This window comes from Aplidium turbinatum, chromosome 14, assembly GCF_918807975.1.
Source record: "Aplidium turbinatum chromosome 14, kaAplTurb1.1, whole genome shotgun sequence".
In the NCBI taxonomy this organism is placed as follows: Eukaryota; Metazoa; Chordata; class Ascidiacea; order Aplousobranchia; family Polyclinidae; genus Aplidium; species Aplidium turbinatum.
Window position 1 is genome coordinate 14,246,540 of NC_137485.1, and position 23,868 is coordinate 14,270,407.

Below are 23,868 nucleotides of genomic sequence, written 5' to 3' on the forward strand. Positions count from 1 at the left end.
CTAGGTATTTTAACAGTTTAACTTGCGAAGTCTGTAATTACGTGAGCAGAAAATCTGAGGTCACCAGCATGTTGCACGCGAAGCCATTTTTAATGTATTTGAAACTAGCAAGAAGAGTGCTCTGGACCGCTGACAGATAAATAGAGACGTGCGTGATAGCGATAAGAAAAAAGTTTTGATGCTGCAAGGTGAGAGATTGTAGTTCATTTGTCAACAGCGCTCTTCAGGTTAAGGTTGCGTACTATAGTTCAACTTTATACAGATAAGAAAGTAGCGGTCGTAGCCTACCGACAATACGTCTTGGATGTGCTGACAAAGTGTTGTGAAACCATAAATATACAGGCATTTTGTTTACACAGTCATTTTTTAAAATTTTCAAATGTAAATTGAAATTTGTTCTTACAAAGTGAATGTACTGATTTCATAATTCTATTTCCAGCTAATTTTTAACTGAGCGAAAATATTAAAACTTAAAACAGAAAATTTAAATTTGATTTCATGCCAGTCCGAATAAATCAAAGTAGGATCAGTCTGGCCTCAGAAGAAAAGTCAGAAAAGAATATTTCCAGTGGCCCTTTAATCTTAATGAATTCAGCCTTGTCCAGCTTGTCCCTTCCTCATGGGATGAGACGGAGTCAGTCAGCAGGTTCCAATCTTTCTCCAAGATCGGTGCGTGTCGTAGTGCTTGGAGCAGGAGGAGTAGGAAAAACAGGTAAGCCATGTATGTTTGATTCTTATTTTTGTAATATCAACACAGATTTGTCAAGTGAAGTGTTTTGTTTTCTTATTTTATAGATAGGCTAATTACTTTAAAACTCACCAGTCTAAAATTTCCTTCGAGAACCTGATGTGTGATATTTTTATGCGCTAACGACTTATGTAAATTTATGAAGCATTCGAACGGTAGTAATGATCAAAAATTTATCGGTGTGTTTTCATAAACAAAGAAATTGGTGATTGCTGCACAAAAAAAGTAAAACTGCTGCGTTTGTTCATGTTCAATGAATCCATAGGCATCAAGTCGTTAAGGAACGTTCTAACTTACAAACGTTTAAGTATTTCAAGCATGAATGTTTGACAATTGTTTGAAAAGTAGAAAATTAGTTTACAGTTAGACCACTATACAACAGCAGAATTAAAAATATGCGATGAAGAAGTTTGAATATAATTACCGTAGTCAACTTACAAAATAAACGAAATAGCGTAAGGTTTTCAATGCGAAAATATTTAAACGTCTACACTATAAAGAAATTAAACGCATCGTTCATAAAGTATTTACGTTGTCCATTTTGAGGCTTGGTCAAAACATGTTATACCAATATTTGCAAACACATCTGAATCTAAATGTTCCATTAACCTGACACAAGCGAATTGAGTTCACCGTTTCATGGATGTCTTCTTTTATTGTTGCACTGGATTCCAAGAATTGATTGATTCTAAGCTTCATGGATGTACTTTTGGCAAAAATATATTGCTAATTGACATACAAAAAATGGAAAACTGGTCGTGGCGCTGGCAAAGTAGTGGTTTTTAGATAACCTAGTAGTCAATATTCCGGGAAAGCATAAATAGCCTACACTTAGTAGGCCTAGTAGTTTTTTTTTATAAAGGTGATATTTACTGAATTCCCTTCATCGATAACCATTTGTAGACATACGACGTTATTTCAACTGCCGATTAAATAAACAGTCTGCAAGTTCTAATGCAGAGCATTAGTTTCTTCTATGCAGTAAGTCATATTAAAAACGTCCTTTTTTAATTAAAATTAATAAATCACGTTGACGTATAGACATGGGTTATGTATGTAATGACCTTAGTCCTTAATAGCAAAAAAAATGTATTTTGTGGCGTAGATTGAATAGTTGGTCTTAAATATATTTAATAGTGAAGTTGTTTTAAGGATTGGTTTACAGTAGACAGACGATTCTTCCATTAAATTCAGCCACGACTTGGTTCCGTTGGTGCAAGATCTAAAGTTCCATTATTTTACATAAATCAATACTCGTGTCAAATTACCTTGAGTGGTTGCTTGAAGTCACAGTAAGGGCCTAAAATAAATTACGTTCTTGCGTCTTTAGAGTTTCAAGATTTAACTCAACATTTGCTTTGAAAACCCAGGAAGGGCGATTGAGTGATTTGATAATTCGATTGAAATTGTAGCTTTTGACATTCCCAATCTGCAAGCTTTGGATATGTTTTAGGTGGCCTATACTCTTGATGTTATCACAATGTATCCATGGACTAGTCTAATTTGTCGTGTAACAAATTTAACTTCGACTAAGAAACGAAATAGACTTTTGCTTCTAAGTTCGTGCAAAATTGTTACGATGAATAGTAAGTTACAAATTCGCAATCTATCTTCAGCTAATTTACTTACTGACCAGAAGAAATTCAAATTACCAAAGGATAAAAATCGTTAGGTCAACGCGATTTGGCTACAAAACACTTTTTATAATATGAAAAAAAACTTTTTGAAGCAGCACATCAAAAACCTATCTCTTGTCGCTGCTGAAATTTACCAGCAGATTTGATCAGTTATCATTTGTTTCTCCTTCTTTCATTTTGGTAACTGTAGTAGTTATAATGTTGCGTTTGCTTTTCAGTTTGGCAAAGAACTTATCTATCACATTTGTTGCCTCTTTTAAAATACTCTACAAACTCCATTCGAAAAATTGGGAATTAGCCTTTTTGTTTTGTGGCGTAGCAGTATGAGAAAGTAACCAAATGCCAATGATTCATCCAACAAACTGCAAGTTAAATTCAACATCATAAGAGTATTCGGTAATCATGAAGGAATTAAAAAAAGAACAAGCATCGCCATAATCCTCGCATAACATAAATTGTCTAATTTTGTGTTTGAGACTGCCGTTTTACAATAAACCTCTTTGTGAGTGTTTTGTGTGCTGATTTTACCAAATAAAGTAATCCGAGTTCACTTGTTTACAAATAACATGTGGTTGTACCATATCACTAAAATGGCAACACGTCGATGAAATATTATTTTTACTCAACCATCTTGACTAAGTAAATCCAACAAAATGGAGAAACACCAAACAAAAGTTTTAAGATTGAAAACCTCATGGTGTGTCAAACCCTACAAAGCAAGAAAAACCGTCGTCTGCCAAAACGTCTACAGACGTTGAATTAATATCAAACCGACCGATTTTGCTTGCTGCGTAACTTTCAGTAGCTAAATTTACAGAATATGTCATACGACGAACGATGTGATATCATAAGCTTTCTATCGAAAGCAAAAAATGCACAGATTTTTTTTATAGAGTGATTCAGTAAATTGGTAAATATGCCACAAAGCTCAAATCAAACAAGATCGAAGTAACGACGCATCTAAATAGGGCAATAGGCTATGTTGACTGAGTTTCACAACCTAATTTTGAAACATCTTGAAACTCACACGTGTACAGGGTTGAATTACCGTAGCACAATTGTGGCAATTCAAAGGATGCTTTTCCAAACTAAAGCAACTAAAGGCATGGTGATCTCGCATGTGTGCATTTTACCCTTGTTTTGACGTCACGTTTAATCATGTTCAGACAATGCAGTCAGTGTAAGACTTAACTTTATCTTGGCACGTGCAAACGTGGCTGATACGTTAAGCTTTGTTATTTCAAGTACTTTTTGAAAGACTCCAGATACTTTGATATTATCCTGGTTCTTCAGCTAAGTCCGACAAGTTTTTGCTACAAACAATGCATAAGTTTCCAGTCGACACCGCTTTAACTTACCGAACAAAACTGTATTTTAAACTGTAAAACAACAACAGGCACCCTATTAAAGAGAAACTAACCGAACAAAACTGTATCTTTCTCTTTGACAGGATGTCTGTTGTCTTGTTTTACAGTTTAAAATACCTTTAAAACGGAATTTTTAACTGGGTTATTGCCATAAGGCGACTTAACATTAAAATGATAACATCTGTGACTTTTAAAAAAAATTCTCCAAACTCTCTTTGATATACCATTTTTCATAAGTCATATGCCAAACCGAAATATTTTATTCTCAACTTGGTAACTGAAAATATAACTCAATATAACACTATGTCCATAAACATAACCAATTAGTAATCTGAGATAGGAGAATATGAAAACTTTGATAGCTTACACTTCAACTAAATAACTCTGTCATTTTACAACTTGTTCCATTTTCTTGCTTTATTTATACTTCGTGTTTTTGTGTTTCAATTTTCATATTGGGCTTCTGACAATGCGTTTAGAAAAAAAGAAATTCTAAGAATTTCTAGTTTAAAGATTAAAATTAGATTAAAATTAGTTTACAGAAATTCTATTGAAATTTCAAAAGCAACATTCTGCTCTGTTAAGTTATCTCAACGTTGCAAGCAACGATTTTCCGATGGATTGGTTGCTCTCATTGAATGGAGCATCACAGTAAGGCCACTAATCTGTGGTTTGGTTTGAGTGTCATTCAGTGTCAAAAGATAGTTCAACTTTTTCTTAATGTTTTCAGCAACAAAAATGACTTTTCATAAATTGTTTGACTTCTCAGCAAAGCTGGAATATACAGTACATCTGCTCATATAAAATAACCTTAGTTTTTATTGTATAGTAGCCAATTACGTTGGGCTAATTTTGCTTTTAGAAGGATTTTGAGTGCAGATCATATCGTTTTATGAAAGTGTGCTAAAGGATTTATCTTTCAAATAAACGCAATTTATCTGAAATACATTCCCATATTACCATAACAGCCTAAAGAGGAAGTTATCTATCATGCTATACAACACTTGAGGTTATAAACTGGAAGCTAAAAGTCAAGATACTCATCAGTGAACGAATGCTGTTAGTTTATAGCAGGAAATCTTGTCAGGATGAGCAACCAGCCATATCTTGCACAAGCTTTTAACTTATTATTTTAAGTTGTTTCCGTTGTACATTTGGTTTCAAAAAATAAGTTCTCCTTACCAAGCAACAACAGAATGGTTGTTGATGCATTGATCTTAAGTTATGAAGCGTTGAATGTATGTCAAAGTAGGCTTACAAAGTTCGCAATCCCATTTTTACCAATTTTTACTTGTTTTTCTAAACATTAAACATTTTCTTCCAATGCTTTTCCCGAATTAGTCCATTAGCCCTTTTTGACTAACCATCTATACAGCGGTCAAAAAACAACAAACACTCCAAACAACTTTTTAGTGATGCGCTTCTATTACGGAGAGTGAGCTTAAAGATTTTAACCACATCACGCGCAATGAGGTGAAAAATCAACAATTTTTTTCTATTTAGACGCAATAATAATATCAGACGTGTGAAACATTGCATAAAGTCGTTAAAGTATGAGTAAATAGGCTTTAACACATCATTTCATCGTATCAGTTTCTACTTCGTTGAATACAATTATTTGTTTCTCCCTCTTACGAAATCGATCAAGTTGGTTGAGGAAGCGTTGGAAATAAGAAAGTTTAGTCGTTTTGCATTCCTGTACTCAGTTGTCATCGTCGACTACGCATTGTCTTGTGTGCGCAAAACGTCTTTTAAAGTGGCAGTCTCAAGCAATTGTAGGTGCTTTACAAACCCTCCATACAAGCTTAGGATAAAATTTTTCTGTTTTTTTGGAAAGTGCTAGATACACCGGATTATGGTAAATGAAGGAAATAGCTGATCTAGGAGGGGGAGGACTTAATCTCGTCTCCCCCTCCAAAAAAAAAAAAAACGAGAAAAGATGCTTTTTTTACGGTTTTGCAAACAAATTTGCTCGGTTTGCTTGCTTTATCCCATTTCATCATCTTTTACAATCAATGACATAAGGGCAAGAGTGTTCCAAGTTGACAGCAGATTTTAGGGAGGACGGAAACAATGCTATTTTGTATGCAAAGGATCCTTGCTTAACTTTATAAAATTAGTAAGGTCAAAGCACATCTGAAGTCGTCCTCTGTTTGGGTTGTTATCAACTTCCTTGGTGAAGGTTAGGGTGCTCAAAACATTATAAAGAAAATAAATGTTTGAAATATTGATACTCCAGTTGTCATATTGAAGAAATGGTTTTAGCATGGAATACAAGTGAACAACTACGACTAATCTAATGCTTGTTGTTTTGAACCATAAAACTGTTACAGCCTACACCAGGGGTCACCAACTGGCGGCCCACGGGCCGCATGCGGCCCGCCATGCTGTTATGTGCAGCCCGCAGAAGGTATCAGCGTACAAGTATTACCACAAATGCTTTTCTTGAGGAGTTAAGAGCATGAATGCAAAAAATACTTTCCGGGAAGCATATTTTCGCTTTGCATACAATTCCACCGACCGACCAATCAGATTGTAGTTCTAGGTGGGGGTCGCTTAAAGTTATTCCAATGCGATGTCCAGCCACACTGCCCCAGTGGTTGAATAAAACGCGTACAAAGTGGAATTATTATGCTTCCTGACAGTTGAAAAATATTTAGCTTAGTAGCACTGCAATAGTGTTTTTAATCAACAATTCTTGCCATGCTGATAATCATCGCAAGTGACAGTTGTCTAATAGTAATCAAACACGGTTTTATAGACTCTCACAAAAAGGATGAAAAACCAACTCATTGCTTTTTCAGAGGGAACGCTGTTCATGAGTTACGATAGAAACGTTTTTTCGGTGACTTCCACAATCGTTTGTTTCATGGTGCCTGGTTTCTTTCTCCCTGTTATTAGAGCCTATTTTTTCTGATATGTTTGTAGATCACTATTGTTGCCTGTATTGCGATGTGTCAAACCAGTATGGTCATGGTCAAACATTCCCTTGTTTATTGAAACTGTTAATTGCAAGATATCATTTGTAAAACGAAGTGACAACACCACTCTTGCTTGGCGATGAATATTCTGATGAAACCGTTCGCCTCGTTATAAGTGCACAAAACAAGTGGCCTCGTTTATTAGACATTGTTAAAGAAGTCAAAAGTGTTGTCAAAGGAGCTTGGCCTGGCAGTAGCGTTGTTCGACTAATTTTGTTGCTGCGGTATTCTAAGATAAATATTAACAACATGTAACGCTGGATACTGGGTACGAAATGCGTTCTTTTCTAGCATAAGAGTCAACCTACCTAAAATTTTATTAGTACGGCCCGCCACAGCTCTCCTTAGTGCCAAAGTGGCCCGCATGCAAAAAAGGTTGGTGACCCTTGGCTTACACGATTTAAAGCATTGCTCATTTTTTTTCGTACGGCTGTGTATGCTTACAACGAGCCCGGTAAGATTTATGAATTATCTTAAAACCTTAAAAAGATCAGGTTTAGTCTAAACTGATCAGTGTTTTCTTACCTTTGATGTAGTGTAAGGTTTTCAGCGTTCTGAAGATATGTTTCAGCAATATGAGATACGGAATTTAAGATACAGAATCTGCCGACACAAATGAACTTTTTACTGTCTATATAGATTAATATTCAACGGCATTATGATTTTGAGATAAAAACACTAAGTGCTGTGACAAGTTTCCCTTGTTCCTAATAGTCTTGTTTTTACAAAATTAGAATATGTGGGCTAAAATATCTGTATTACAGTCGCTTTTATTATTGTACTTGCGTTAGAAAGCTCGTTAAAACAGAGTTTTCATCCTTTTTGAAAACTTGGACCAGCATCTAACCGTAGCCTATATCTTGGGCTGTACGGTATAAAATTAACAAGTTTGAGATGATGTTTGAATGAGTTTGTAACGAATCGATTAGAGAAAAGCAAAGGGCGTTATTTCTTATCAAATCCAATCATCTACTTTTGGAAATGTGAAATTTCGATACCGAAATAGAAATTTGTCTTGTTGGGCTTTGTTATTGGGCCAGGCGACTTTCTGATTGCACTCGCCACAATGTTCGTAAAGCAATGCAAAAATTTTAAAAACACTTTTCCCCAATTATCCGGCCTGCCTATTTTATATGTTTTGCTGTAAGTAGCCTACTATTAGCAAATGTAAACAAAGGTTAAGATCTCTTGTTATCGCATTGTCAGTTGGCCAACATTCTTAATGTTGTTTGATCGTAATAAAATGGTGGCTCATTGAAATTTTGTGAAGTTAGGTGTGATTTTCTAATCTTCGTTATAAAGTATAATGAAGTTTAAATGGTAAATAAAAACAGTTGTAAAATACTTTTTATTGTCATTTAATGTGAAAATTGTATGATTTATGATCACCCTGAAGCCACAGATTGTGTGCTCTCACTTTAATGACGCCGCAAAAACTTATAAATCGACCGGCAATGACATACCCATTACCTAATCAATATCGTGTTAATACCCTCTGATTAAACACTAGTTGCTTTGACTGGTCTTTTTTGAACTTTTGTACCAATGAAATCCTTGGGCCCCAAATCAAGGCATTTATAAAAAAATGCACTATATCCAAAACATGCGTTGTGGTTTCTTCGTGCTTCCTGGCCCCTTGGAAAAGTTTTGGGCCCCTAAAATTATCCCGGCCCGAGGTGTAAAAGTACTTCCTGGATCCCCCCCATCAACGCTACTTGTTAATATAATCGGTTTGGTTGTGATGTGACTGCTGCTTGCACTTTGTAAACATGTTTTGTCTGCATCCTTACACTACAGAATGCAGGAAATTTAAATCATTGCAAAACTATGGCTGGAGTAAGAACTTGACCGCTAAGCCTTTGAAATCATGTTTTGAAGATACCCTAATAATTTTAATGTATATTTAAGAAGAACATGTCATATCATTGCTTTCTGGACTTCGACTGGAAATTTTGTAGCTTAATTGTACTTTTGTTTGGTTGTGCTGAATACTTAGACGCGTGGCTGCGTTTTCTTCGTAACGCCTCAGAAGCATATCTCAGGAAGGCTACGCAAAGTGTCACTCCGCGTTACAAATCAGTGTCTAATCAAAACTTGTATATGAACTGACTCAACCTTCAATTCACTGAAAAGTTTGTGAGTCTGTCGCTATTTCCTTTTGTCACTTGTTGATCACTGGATACAACTGTCCTGTAATAAAAGCGGCACGTTTCTGTGAAAGGATATCTCTTTAGAAAAAAATCATGTAGCCTAACGAAAATCAAATAGTAAGAAAAGGTTCTTAAAAATTTGTGTTTTGTTTCATATTTCACCGATTTAACGGTGATTTGGTATCTCGCGTGAGGTTCAAAAGAGTCAATCGCATGAGATGCATAAGAGGACAATGAAGAAAGTTAAACAAATCTCTTACGTAGTTCGGCGATTAGAAACTAGCTATTACTTTAAGGCTAGTAAGCGAACCATCTTCAACACCTTCAGCAGAATTTGTGTGTTTTTCTCCTTTTGGACCAGGTGCCACTTAGCAACTTAGCTACGAGAAGCTGATAATTTTGTCACAGTGGATTTCTTAACAAATTGACTTTCAAAGAAAGCAAACAATTTCAAATTGCATTCAAACGTAGGCAAGAGATTTTTTAGTTTCTTCAAGCATAGCCCAATTCAAATCTTCAATCTAACGAATTTTAAATTATTTTTCCCCACTTTTCCAAGCACCCAAAAAAGCAGACTCATTTTTTAACTTTACTTCAGTCGGTTAGCCTACCTATAATTTTAAGTTAAACATTAATTTTCAAACAACCAATTGCAAAAATGAGAAATGTTTAGAATATCAGACAAATTATTTGAAAAGCTGTGGATTAAAATTCCACCAATGAAAGGTATTTCATTTTTGACACAAACCTCTTTGTGAAATTTTAGTCATATTTGAATTTCTTCATGTAAAAGTAGAACAAAATGTCAAAATCTGTAGTTGGATAAAACTAAGATTTTAATATCGCAAACCAGCAAAGCAACAACAGAACAGCAATTACCGGATCAGAGAGTGATTTTATTTCGCACATGACCTGATATTATTTTCATCGAAATGAAGGTCGAACTTGGTTAAAGTAAACACTCCCGTTTTTCTTTCAGCGATGTCTGTACGTTTCGTGACTAAGCGGTTCATTGGAGACTACGACCCGACACTGGGTGAGTTTAAATCTTCTTTGATTATTTTAGATTTTAGAGTTTATAAACTTTCTGCAGGATTATCGTACAAGCATGCTCTATGTCATCTACCTGCAAACTTTTTTTTGACTCTGATGGTTAACTTCTGATGAGATGTCTCAAAACAAAGAAAAAGCTCGCTTCAGATCACTTTGGAGCCTTGTACAATATTGAATGTAAAAGCATTTTCTTGTTTTACATCAATTCAACGTTTATTTACACGTTAGGGCAATGTGCAACATGTAAATCGTGCCAGACATTGATAGAAGAGACATGACAATTTTTATGCAATAAAGTTGACGGACCTGACGACAAAAAGTCGCGTTTATTTAATGGGCCAAATCAACCGAAACTTTCAAATCAAATCTACTTGTCTGTGAATAAGTTGCTTTTCAAAATACTTCAAATGTCACGTTGAAAGCCTCAATGACAAATGGGTTTGCGTGGAATGTCGTCTTGTATGAAAAAGTTTAAGTTGAACTGAAGCTATTTTACACTCGAGTAAGTTTCGCTTTAAAAATTACCAAAATATCTCAGGACTTTCCAAATGAATGCTGAAAGTACTGTGCATTTCACCTGATACAACACTGCACAAAAAAAACATTATGATTAAGCAAAAACTCTTATTCGCTTTAATTTCCAGTTCAATAAAGTGTTTTTGATAAATAATAATCCAGGTAATGAAATCTGGGTTGTTGTCTCTGTAGTCCACGGTTATAGGCAAATTGTTCGTAAGCAATTGTTCGTAAACTGTTTTTCGTAAAATGAAATCCATAAAACAATTCTTCGTAAAGCATTTCTTCGTATACATCAAATTTTACCTGCATGCACGAAAAAATGACTTAGGAAGAATTGTTTTACGAAGAATTAATTTTACGAACAATTGTTTTACGAACAATTGCTTACGAACAATTTGTCGGACACCGTAGTCCACACAACTAAGTTAGTTACCATTACCACCGATACTATTTCTTGGCTGCGGTCGTTTGATCAAAGCTTATTGGAAAAAATTCAGTTTGTGACGCTTTGTGTTTGTACTTCAGAAACAATCTATCGACACACAACTGTTGTGGACGACCAGCTAGTCAATTTTGAAATCATGGACACAGCAGGCCAGGTAATTAAAATTCATTATTATGTGTAATGTAGTTACCTGGGTGTAGATCATAAATCAGCACATTTTGGGCGTTTCTGGGTACAGGCTTTGTGTCCTTCTCATAACCGTTCCTTTGGCTGAATATTATACTTCACTGAGAAGACTCTGTACGCTCTATTTGCTCTTTTTTGCAAAATATTTCCACATACGGCAAATGAATACATCTTAACATCATTCTCTCACAGTGAAGTGAACACTCGAACAGGCTGTACTTGCGTTATACTAACATTAGAAAGCAATTTATTTACAAAAACTTTAATTGTCTGTTGATTGTTAGCCTTGCTGACCACAAGTATTCGAATGATCAAGTTTTTACGATCAGAAAAATAACCGGAAATTAATTGATTCAACTGAACTGCTTGTTAACAGATGAATGGAATATTTGAGATTGCTGAACCAAACTATTAGAAATTAATCGACAAGTAACATTTGCTTTATTTTTTGGGAAGCGCATTACCTGTTTGAAACATATTTTTGTAGCACGGCATCAACCCTACTAAAGCGGGTGATGAAAAAGAAATCACTTTTTGTCTTCCTTGTATCAATAATTCAAATAACATAATAATATTGACAAAATTTAATAGTTCATACTCTTTGTTTAACTGCATGATTTAACTTACAACTTTATTTCCAAAAACAATTCTGTTAGTGTGTCCGTCTCTACTGTACATCGGCAGACATATTTACGACGCCCTGTTGGGTCACACCAAAAACTTTTTAAAAGCGGTACAGAATCTTGTTTTTGCTTGGCACTCAGCAAAAGAAATCGATCTAGCAATGTAGCATAGGATGCAACGCTGTATAAGGCGGCACTGTCTGCTTTGTAAAGCGTTGAAGAAGCAACGCATAGCTGCAATGGATACAACACTACATAAACACACGTATCATTATTATGAATATTGTAAAGCAACGACTGGGACATACATCCAAGGGTGGGTAACTGTTTAAGGTTGTTTAGAATCAAAAACCTGAAAAGAATGTCCGGCTTGTTTTCAACATATCTCATTATTGTTTCAGGCAGACAACCCCTTGATGTTGGAAGACAAATGCAAATGGGGAGAAAGCTTCATTTTTGTTTATGACGTCACAGATAAATACAGCTTTGATGAGCTGACAAGGTTAAAGTTCATTGCAGGCTACACTCATTCGAAACTGAGAGCAAATTTCTCACCCTGCTGGGTCTTGGTTGGAAATAAGTCTGATTTAGCAAGCCATGAAAGAATGGTTTCGTTCGAAGAAGGCGTTGCTCTCGCGCGGGATTTGGGATGTCATGTCTTCCGTGAAATATCAGTCAAAGAATCAATGAACGAATCAAGCGAAGTGTTTGAAAATTTATGGCGTGAGTTTTCAAGACTCAGTCCAAGATCGCCATCTAGCAGTCATCGACGAAAAAACTCATGCAGAATTCAAGACAAAATTTCAGTGTTGAATTCTCACGCATGCACATGCGCGTCTGAAGTGCTCAAACACGGCGTGCATGGATGCTCGAATGGACCTGAGGTGGTTTCGTGTTTGACTAACTCTTTAAAGCGACATACCAGCGCCCCTTTTATAAACATATCCAGTTCCCGACATTGCAAAGAGATTTACTACAACGACGCAAACAACAATGATCAAAGACTTGATGTGACAAGAAACATTTCCTGCATCCCAGAAAACGTTAAAGAAGACGAAGATGATGAAATAGAAGAGCACACGATTCCTCCAGTGTTAAGATCACAGCGTTTGCGGAGAAACGCTGTTGCAAGTGGCGCGTTCCAATCGAAGAATCAGAGTCTTACATCGTTTTCCCACCGACAGCCCTTGAGCAAAGCGATGAGCGTAGACAATGTTTTCTCATCCGTCAATAACTCTTCTAGCGACACTTCAACATCATTCATGATCTCATCCTCTACGTCATCATCAAACTCTTCCTTAAACGGCTCGGTAAGTCCATCAGCAAGCTCAGGCGGTTTGAGAATGAAGGTCTTTGACAGCTTGAGACCCCGAAGTGGACCAGACATCCTTTCCGACAGCAAGACTTTTGGTTCTTCCCCTCAAACCGATGAAATGGTTTCATTATACCATGAGCACTGTAACCGTACCAGGGCCCGAAGACGTTCTTCCAGTAAATTCAATCGATCTTTGACAATCAACAGTTATAAACCTACCTGCGACGAATTAGGCTCCTAACTTTTTTCGTTCGCATCAAACCACTGTTTTGTTTTATCTTGTTTGTTACAAAATATTTGTTTGTACACTGAGTACATGCAAAGTATGACAACTGATGATTGCATGATTTGTCATAGTCATTATAAGGTGAACGGGATTTCTTGTTAGAGTTAGGAATCAGATTTAAAAACGAAGTTCTACCAGAGTTGAGTCTAATTTGTGGATTTTGCAAATCTTCATAAAAGTCAGCTTGCTTTTGCAAGTATGGTTCAGGGATGACACTTTAATTTTGGACATTGATTGTAGTGCTCCATGTCCATCACTACAGTATTTTGTCCATAATTCGTTGAACATACTTCATTTTTAACGTTGTGTGCTATGCTGTGGTTGCTAAATTTTGTTTCTTTGACGGTTGCTGTCCTGTTAAGTACGATTAAATAAAATACTCATGTTTGCCACGTTTATTTTAATAACACCGACGTTTTCAAAAGAGAAGAGATATTGGGTCTAGTTTGAATTCTATCAGAACATCTTTCATTTGTTTAGATTAGTAGGCTACAGTCTATCGAAGTACGGTACTTAAGAAGTCATTTATTGTTGCAATAAAATACATGTGATTAGACACTAAGACAGGTACATTATAGATAATTCAGATACGTTCAAACACTGTTTAATTCTTAACGCGTTTAAGTCTAACTTACTGATGTCAAGATATTGTAAGAATTACATAGCATGGCAAGCCAAGTATGTTTTACATAAACATCTAGCAGTATGTAATAATTCTTGGACTTTATGCTGGACGCAATTCATCTTAGGCAATTAGACTTCAATTTACGACAGTAACTTTTGTTTCGAAATCAGTTTCAACTCCAGCTTCTTCCACGGCTGCGTCCACTTAGGCTATATCACAACTCCATGCTTTCAAGAACGATTACGCAAACATTCTCTTCAAAGATGGAATCACGTGATAGGACACCATCCTATCAATGTCAAGTTTCTGTTCATCGTAATATTCAAGGAGAACTGTGGTAAAAATTGATTGCGCAAAAAAAGCGGCTAAACGACAAATAAAGTGTGGCTTTCTGCAATTTATTGCTGCTGTGGATTCTTCATAAGTCTCAATAAATTCAGTGCTTGTTGAAGATGATCTTTTGTTGCGATTTAAAGTAAAAAATTGCCAAATGTCTGTTTGACAGCCAAATTCATTTGTGTTCGTCCCCATTTGTTTAGATACATATCCGTTTGTATCAAGCCCATCAGCAAATCTTATCAGGTTTTCCATAAGCTCATGATTATGATAATGCAAAGGCAAGCCTGACGGCTGAGGAAGAATAGTAAAAGATGCTGATCCTGTTAGGGTTGCCGCATAAGAATCGTCTTCATTTTCCAATGAGTCCTCGGAATCAGTTTGACTATTTGATGAAGATACACTTGTGGAATCACTAGTAATAGCTTCACAGCAATAATTCTGATCGGAGTGTGTCATAGGTAAATCTGATGGTTTAGTCAAAGTCACGATGCTTTGACTCGGCTCTTGTAACATCTTTTCCAAACTTGTAATTTGTACATCTTTCTTAACCAACAATTCGCGTAGCTCCTCTATTGCTGCCTGAATACAACATAGTCAGAATGAATATTGTCAGGCTAGACTGGTGTGTAACTTTTCAAATCAACTGAATAACTCACAATTTTTAAAGCTTTAATTGCGATTACCCGTTTGAAATCGCTGTTGTATTTCTAGCTTCAGCTTAAAACAGAAGTATTTGCTGCAATGCAATAGGCCATACCCCTATTCAGTATTCACATAGGCCTACTGTAGGCCTACAGCTCGACCAAAAAACACAAACCATTAAATGAGGAGTTTCATCACTATCCTGTTTGCTCATTTCTTCGTGTTTTTCAATATATATTGATTCGGTTACTCCAGTTTCATTTTCTGCTACAGTTACATCATTCTCAAATGTTTCATTTTCAGATATCTGAAAGACACAACAATGCACTGACTTCATTACAAAGATAAGTTACAATACTTTTTTAACAGTGTGGCATTAGATTGAAAAAATATGAGAAAAATTCAATGATTTATTCAAACTAGAGGCAAGTTAAAATAATAAACTATACAGTATAATACGTGACCCTCAAGCATGCATCCTGCTAAAAAGCAAGGAGTTAAAAATTGGTATGAAGCAAGTAGCCTATGTTTTAAATCTTGTAAGAACCATACTTAATCAGATTGAGGCGAAGTGTTTTGTAGGCCCGTTTTGATAAAACATCTATTTTTCATTTAAAATTGTTTATAAACATAGTTCAGTATTTTGTGTGATTAAACTTTCTTCATTGCAGCTATAAATGTGAAATTTAAGTATTTTTTTGGAAGCTATATTTAGCCTATATGTGTCAGTCACGGATTACAGTACGGACACTTTTTAAGTTTGAAGAAAAACTATTGATGTATAGTGTAGGCCAGGGGTCACCAAACTTTTTTGCATGCGGGCCACTTTGGCACTAAGGAGAGCTATGGTGGGCCGCACTAATAAAATTTTAGGTAAGTTGACTCTTGTGCTAAAAAAGAACGCATTTCGTACCCAGTATCCAGCGTTACATGTTGTTAATATTTATCTCAGAATACCACAGCAACAAAATTAGTCGAACAAGGCTACTGCCAGGCCAAGCTCCTTTGACAACACTTTTGACTTCTTTAACATTGCCTAATAAACGAGGCCACTTGTTTTGCGCACTTATAGCGAGGCAAGCGGTTTCATCAGAATATTCATCGTCAAGCAAGAGTGGTGTTGTCACTTCGCTTCACAAAATATATTTTGCCATTAACAGTTTCAATAAACATGGAAATGTTTGACAGATCGCAATACAGGCAACAATAGTGACCTGCAAACATATCAGCGAAAAATAAGCTCCAATAACAGGGAGAAAGAAACCAGGCACCATGAAACAAACGATTGTGAAAATCACCGAAAAAACATTTTTATCGTAACTCATGAACAGTGTTTCCTCTAAAAAAGCAATGAGTTGGTTTTTCATCCTTTTTGTGAGAGTCCATAAAACCGTCTTTCCTTGATTATTAGACAAATGTCACTTGCGATGCTTATCAGCATGGCAAGAATTGTTGATTAACGACATTTTTGCAGTAGGCTACTAAGCTAAATATTTTCATAATACCAGAAAAAGTCTTTAAATTTATATATAATATTTTTCCAATTTATTATAAATTGAGTTGGCACACCGGCCTATTTTGCCAACAAAAACTTGCATAATAGGAACACAGCTCGTGAAACACAATAACGGTGAAACGCACACTAGTGTTTACAGGACATTTACAAACTTAAAATAAGCAAGCCCAGCATGCTCTCAGACATTTTCGAAATTCGGAAACAGACGTTTTAATCAACCACTGGGACAGTGTGGCTGGACATCGCGTTGGAATAACTTCAAACGACCCCCCACCTAGAACTACAATGTGATTGGTCGGTCGGTGGAATCGTATGCAAAGCGAAAATATGCTTCCCGGAAAGTATTTTTTGCCTTTATGCTGTTTCACTCCTCAAGAAAAGTATTTTTGGTTATACTCGTGCGCTGATACCTTCCGCGGGCCGCACATAACAGCGTGGCAGGCCGCATGCGGCCCGTGGGCCGCCATTTGGTGACCCTTGGTGTAGGCTATGCTGTACAGTGTATACTGTACACTTGTACAGTGTGCAGTGTGCACCTATTTATGCATAGTTTATTGGAAGAACACAGACCGTTAAAAATGGACCCTCATCGTTTTTGTTTAGTTGGCCCTGTTGTTCATCAATGCGTAAACATTCCGTCTCTTCAGTGTCACCCTTTGCTCTCATGACATCAGTTGTAACAGTTTCATTTCCAAATATCTAAAAAGTATAAAAAATAGCTTTAATTTTTATCTTCTGAAAAAGTGTTGTGTTCTTACGGAGTAGCAGCATAAGATACTAAGAAAAAGTGACATCGCGTATCCAAAAAAACGCAAGCTAGTTGTTTTTTATCATGACATCACCGATGCTCACTTTAAAAGAGCATAATTTGGGCCTAGTACAAATGAGGAGTCCAGGCCCAGGGGCGCCGGAACGATTTTTGACTGGGGGGCAGGATTATAAAAAAGGGCACTTTTATTGCTGAAAGGCCTTTTTTTAAGTTTTAAGACAGCGTTTCTTAACCTTTTCTGACTTTAGCACCCCTGTAACTAGGCCTGAACAGCCTAGCACCCCCTAACTATCGTTAACATACGACTACTACAGTGCCGGACAAAAGTGTAGTAGAGGCGGAAATTTTGACATGCTTGCAGATCGCTGGCGATATATTTTGTAATGAAGTCTCTTGTCGTCTAACAAACTGTGCTGTTATTTTAACGAAGTTGATTCAGAATTTGATATTTCACTTTCATTCACCAACAGAAATTCAATTAGAACCAGTGATGTACTCGCATACAAAAAATATTGACGCCTTCAGCGTAAACGCAAACGTTCGAAAAACATACGCCGTATGCGTCAACGTAACTTCAACTTGTAAAAAAAGTTGGCGGCGTCAGCGCATAACTAGCATAAACTCATTTTGATTGCTAGGTGCCAAACATTCACACGGTATAAACCACTCGAAGCAAACAAGTTTTATTTTGAATTTCCACGAAGAAACACAAGCATCTGAAACTGTTCATCTGACATTTTGCTGCGTTTTGGTTTCAATATGTCTTTGCCCATTGAAAACATTCCTTCAACTTATTCAAAATCTGGAAAGTTTGATAAAAAAAAAATACAAACAACAGCTAAGACATTAAAAAGTATGCGTTGAGGCTATGCGCTAAAAAAACGCGAAAACTTTACGGCGTAGCCTCAAGCGACAACTATCCAAAAACATGTGGCCGCAAGCGTTAGCGTAAACAAAAAGTCTACGCCGCAAGTATGCGGCGTAGAATTTGCGGCGTATAGGCTACGTACATCTCCGATTATAACCATATGTAAGTGAATCAACTCTATTAAAACAACAGCACAGTTTGTTAGACGACAAGAAACCTCACTACAAAATATACCGCCAGCAATCAAAAACCATGTCAAAATTTTGGCCCCGCCATTAACCTTTGGCGAAGGAAAGCGATGTACAAATTCATCATTTTGTTTATTCTCCAAAACTACTCTTCAGGGGTACATAGGTCCTAATAAACCAAAATTTGTGTGTTTCAATGCGTGCAATTCACGCATGCGGTAGCCACGCGGGTAAAAACGCATGGTGAGGTTATGTAGGTGAATACAAAACTGCAGGTACGCACCCACCAGGTAAGTTCGCACAATCTACTCAGGATCAAGTTGCGTACTTGACTGGGAGCTGACTACAATAACAGCAAACCATGTAGGCTACTTCGAAACAGCAATCATTGATATAACAACTACTGATACTGGCAGAAAGACGAAAAAATGCAGAAAAGTAAAATGGCATTTTTTGATATTATACAGCATGCATTTAGCACCCCCTACAGTCTATTCCAGCACCCCCAGGGGGTGCTAGCACCTCCGGTTAAGAAACGCTGTTTTAAGATATAGCGATAATGCTCATCTACCAGCTCATTATCGAGTAATGACACAAGAGTCCGATATACAAAAAACAATGGCACGGAAGGGCATCATACTATGTTAATGTTATAATGATGTAACCTACTGTGATACAGAATTTTATATCGTGAATATTATTTTAAGGCAAAAATGAAAGGTTATAATTAGGCTAAAAGCGAATAACAGGAATTGCAAAATGTGCAGGAGAGCATTCGCCCCCCTGCCCCCCGCTTCCGGCGCCCCTGTCCAGGCCTCTCGAAGATAAAACCGCTAAACAAATCAAGAAAGTACAGTAGGTTCCACAAATTAATTTACAGCTTCTAAAACATGGCTTAGCCTAGGTTATGTACTTGATGCTGTTTCTTTTCGGTTTTTAAATTTTTTATTCCTGGATTGATATTCTTTTCTGTGACTATTTCTTTTTCTATCATTTCGTTTTTGGGTATCTGAAAAGTGCCAAAAATGCAATTTAGATAAGAAATATTTTTCTGTAAAGTGTGACCAACGTGCTTTTTATATATTTTACAAGAACAAAAATTTATGTAACTTTCTAAACCTCTCCTTTATTTCATACTTAGGTTTTCAAATTAAAAAACTGGATGTGTTTAAGATAGTTTCAAACCTGAAACTTGTCAGAACTTTTTTCTATCTTGAGCTTGCTGTCGATTTCATGCTTCTCTGAGATTCCAGAGTACGGCGGATCGAGTGATAATCTGTGAAATTAGGAGAACACTTTTTGAATATATTTATTAATTATTACCACTCAAAACAACTCTTCCTTAATTTTGTTTGTTAACTTAACAGCACAATCGTTGGCTGCATAACCGAGTGATGAGACCACTAGCACGCACTCAAAAGGGCGCCGGTGCGACACCGCTCAAGAACATACGGCCGTGTCTTTAAAAAGACAGTTAAACCATGCCTGAGGTTGGCCACGAAAATTAGCTTCCTTGCCTTTCCGTCCAATTAATCTAAATCTTTAACCACCGGGCGTAATAGGCTACGACAAAAAGTATAAGCCCAATCATTAGCTCAATAAATAGATTGTCATTAAAAAAAGTATTGTATGTAACCAACTTTGTCGGCACTGGAAATTTGTATCTGTGGGTGGATAGGAGACTGGTTTGAGGTTTTCCCAGGAGCTTATTTTCTTTGAGATAAAAATTTCCAACATTTGTCGTACCATAAACAGTAGCCAATGGCAATATTACACTACTACGTATGATTGATTTGTTTATTCGTTTTACGTTGCAGTCTTGATAATTAGTTAAAATAAACCTAATCATATGTAAGCTCTGCAACCAAATGCTGTAATGATACATTGGATTTCAGTTTAAAACAGTCGTTCTCAACTTTTTTGTCTTGGCAGACCATTTTTGGCGCCCTTGAAGGGTCTGCGGACGTATAACAAAAATTTTATCTGAAATTTTAATATATCACGTCTCCTGAAACAAAATTGTTTCATTGGTTTCGAAGCGACACGCTCAGAAGAATATTATGCTGAGCTCGCAATGCATTCATGGCGATTGATGACATTCACGAAGTTATATTATGAGCTCTATGTTGGCACGCAAGAGAAAAAATCAGTAATCTATATGCTGATTAAATGTTTTTCTATAAATTATATCGAAAATTAATAGAATCTTTGTGACCTTTACAAAAAATTTCTCGTATTTTTCATTTGTATTTAATATTTCATTTGTAGTCACAGCCTTAGCAAAAATGTGCGCTAATAGAATGCTAACTAGCTTTTGCTTCTCCAAATTAAAGCATAGATCTAATCTGCTGTCTCAAAATAATCCTGTTGAACCTTATATACAAGAACAACGTTAAAAAAACTTTTTTGCATAACCTTTTTTTATGAGAAAACCGAACCTTTATACAACACCCTTTGAACTTTTAAAAGGCTCACCAGGGCGTTGAGACGTACAGTTTGAGACGTACAAATAAAGCACAAACAATTTTTTAAATGTCGTAATTTAGCAATCATACTGCACATTCAGAAACTTTCACGGACCCCCGAAAACGATTTGCGACCCTAGATTGAGATTGCTGGATTAAAATGTCAGATGAATTTTTTAGTTAAGAAGCGAAACATTTTGCGCCGCTTCGTCAAATTTTAAACGGCGTAAATTTTTTAAATGCTTTAATTAATTCATCATACTGCAAATTTGAAAACTTTTACGGACCCCTTGAAAACGTTTTGAGGACCCCCGGTTGAGAACCACTGTTCTAGGACTTTTATGTTTTACATAACCAAACTTGCTTTTCTATATTCTGTAACTTCATCTGTTCATTCTGCTTTTTGCGACTTTCAGAAAAGCGAAGATAAAAGCTTCGATTTGTAACCCACAGAGAAGGAGCTTCGTTGAGAGAAAGTTTAGACTTGTGAGAAGTATTTGCTTCTTGTTTCTTCACGTAGCTGCAACATTAAATTAGCAATTATTGCTAAGGTTCATAAAAATAAATCGCTACCAGGAGCGTTGTCAGGGTAGAGGAGGGTAAAATAGGCATATATTCCCCCCAAAAATATATTGTATGTGCAACCGAATAACATGCTTATAAGCTATTAAAAATTAATAGAAAAGTCTATGAATACTGAAAAGTTTGGGTGTTCATCAGGACAATATCGTTTCTAGCAGTAGTTGCAACGTTCATCTGATGAACGGTAACACCCCTGAGCAGCACTGTTGATAAGAATAATAATTAATTTAGACCCGGTTCCAAACAAGACGCCTGTCTGTGTAAATAAAAGTAAAACAAAGACAATACATCAAGAAAGAAAAAATGCTAGTTTATCAAAAAATGAAAGATACTTTTCCACCAAAAACAAAGAGTTGTCTCTAAAAGGAAAAGAATCTGAAATGGACGTAACCTACTGTACAGCAAACGCCTTTTCATCTTAATAAGATTTTAGAAAAATACACTGTGTTTTTTCGATTTTTCTGAAAGAATTTCAAACCCCTAAAATCATCTTGGACCAGGTCAAAACGGAACCCTGGATGGTTATTGCAAATGAGGTTTGTAACTTACCTTTGCATGATGACTTCAACATTGGCACAGTCGCTAAATAGAGTGATGCAGAAAATTTAACGCAACAACAATAAACAGAGTCAAGTTAACCCAATGGCGGGTTAACTGGCCCCGGCGTTTTCCTTTTTGTATTCTCGAATAAATAGCTATCCTAAAAGTTAGCTTGAACTTGGATAATTTAAAATGAATCTTATCTATGGTAAGTTAATTTAATTCCAATTTTCTTAGGTTCTATTGTGATGTCATAGACAAAAATGACGTAACTAATTTTGTTTTTCTCTTGAGCCTACAATTTTATCATTCATTCACTCTATTTTTCGTCATTAACGCGTCCGGGATGAAAAAGATACTACTGATTCCAAAAGTCGATATAGGCCTACCAGCACGTTAATGAACGGCAAAAGGCGGTAAAACCTTGAAAGGTTAAAACGTGCCGGAATAGTAAATCATGTAGTAGGCTATAGCCTATGTCTGTAGTTAGCGCCGCCACAAAACCCAAAAGAACAAATAGAAAAAAATAAAACAAAAACAGAGAGAAGCGCACATGTAGTAATAAATGACAGCTCAATGAAAAATGTTGTGGATTGAATTTGCCAGTTCCAATTGTGATGTGAATGAGCAGTCCAGTGGCGTAGGAGTATATGCTGCCGCCCCTGGCTTTCGTTGAAAATGCCGCCTTAAGTAGACTGCAGCAAATTTTGAAATAGTTTCATGTTCAAGCAATCTTTTCAATAAAAATAATTACAAATAATTTAATGTGCCACGTCTCAGAAATTCTATATTGCTTGAGAAAGAAGCCTCACTGTCTCAGCATTAAGGCCAAAAATAAAAGACAAAAAATGGACAACAAATGTATTAGGCAAATAAAAGATCAATAGCCGCCTCAAAATGGAAGTTTTCGAGCTTTCGCCGAAGCAAAATCAGCGATAATATCTTCAAAATCAAGTTTTTGAACGTAGTCTCTTTCTATAGAAAGAATCGATAGAGCTGATAGTCGATCATCATTTATGGTAGAACGTATATACGACTTTATCATTTTGAGCTTTGAGGTGTGCTAGCTGTCTCTTTGTAAATAATTTTCTTGTTTTACTTTTATTTATTTTTGCATTACGGTACTTCATTTCTCGTGCTGTGTGCACTGTGCAGCCTCATTTTGCCGCCCCTGGCGCAAAGCCAGAACCGCCAAGTGGCTGGTACGCCACTGGAGCAGTCATCATTGACCACATCAGTTTGCAACTGCCGCGGGTCAGGTTCCTGTAGACTTACTGACGAGACATAAAAAAATGTGTTTGCTGCTCTCATTATTTTTATACTCGATAGATTTGCAGTGCACTGGTGCCAGGTGCGGGTCCAGAGAGGGGGCACTTAGACGTAAAGACACATTGCTCACTCAACAATTAAATTAACCTATTTTAGTGTTAGTAAAAATATGAGGTAAATTGTGCCTTTTGTACCTACTATGTGGGGACTGGGAACCTGTCTAACAGATAATAATTAATCGAAATTTCTCTAAAACACTACCATACGTGATTATACAAGACTACAGTAGGCCTATAGGCAAAACTTCAACAAAATAAGTTATAAAAAAAGAAACTAGTTAGAACTGAACTTCAAAATCTTGTGGCTTTTCCATAGAAAAGTAGTTTTTTGTTAGATAAATTTGGTGAAATACTTTACTACGCAAAAAGCAACCAAAACAAGATAAAAAATTGCCAAGATTTTTTGGGGCCACAGACCCCTTGTCAATCTTTAAACGTTTTTGGCTCTCAATCAATACATTGTTCATTTCTCTTAGAATCTTTGAAATTTTTGGAGTCCACTTCAAAGTGAGCCTTCCATACAGTGGCAGCTAGTAAGTTGAAGTCGGCCCCGTTAGCTCAGTGGTAAAGCGCTCGAGTAAAGATCAAGTGGCGCTGGTTCGGCTGTCGGGGTGTGCGCTTGAGCAAGGCATTTGAGGATTGCTCTCCGTTCAACGGCTATTAGTGGATGGAATAATTTCCCGGCAAAACTATGGG

The 23,868-nt window shown here is 36.4% G+C and overlaps 2 protein-coding genes across 3 annotated transcripts; one reads left to right on the plus strand and one right to left on the minus strand.

Moving 5' to 3' along the window:
* The first annotated feature begins 460 nt into the window (after window positions 1-460).
* LOC145783384 (uncharacterized) lies at window positions 461-13,687 on the plus strand. The gene is made up of 4 exons (XM_082595239.1): window positions 461-712; window positions 9,863-9,919; window positions 10,981-11,054; window positions 12,111-13,687. The coding sequence occupies exons 1-4, from the start codon at window positions 499-501 to the stop codon at window positions 13,263-13,265; spliced, it is 1,500 nt and encodes a 499-aa protein (XP_082451365.1). The 5' UTR covers window positions 461-498; the 3' UTR covers window positions 13,266-13,687.
* Window positions 13,688-13,815: 128 nt separating this feature from the next.
* Window positions 13,816-22,030, minus strand: LOC145783385 (uncharacterized). Of its 2 annotated transcripts, XM_082595240.1 has the most exons (7): window positions 21,854-22,030; window positions 21,087-21,242; window positions 19,443-19,533; window positions 19,171-19,266; window positions 17,003-17,131; window positions 15,092-15,223; window positions 13,816-14,853 (listed from the first exon to the last, which is right to left on the minus strand). In XM_082595240.1, the coding sequence occupies exons 1-7, from the start codon at window positions 21,859-21,861 to the stop codon at window positions 14,176-14,178; spliced, it is 1,290 nt and encodes a 429-aa protein (XP_082451366.1). In that variant the 5' UTR covers window positions 21,862-22,030; the 3' UTR covers window positions 13,816-14,175. The 2 variants fall into 2 exon arrangements, with proteins under 2 accessions (XP_082451366.1, XP_082451367.1); XM_082595241.1 differs by lacking the exon at window positions 21,087-21,242.
* Window positions 22,031-23,868: the final 1,838 nt, after the last annotated feature.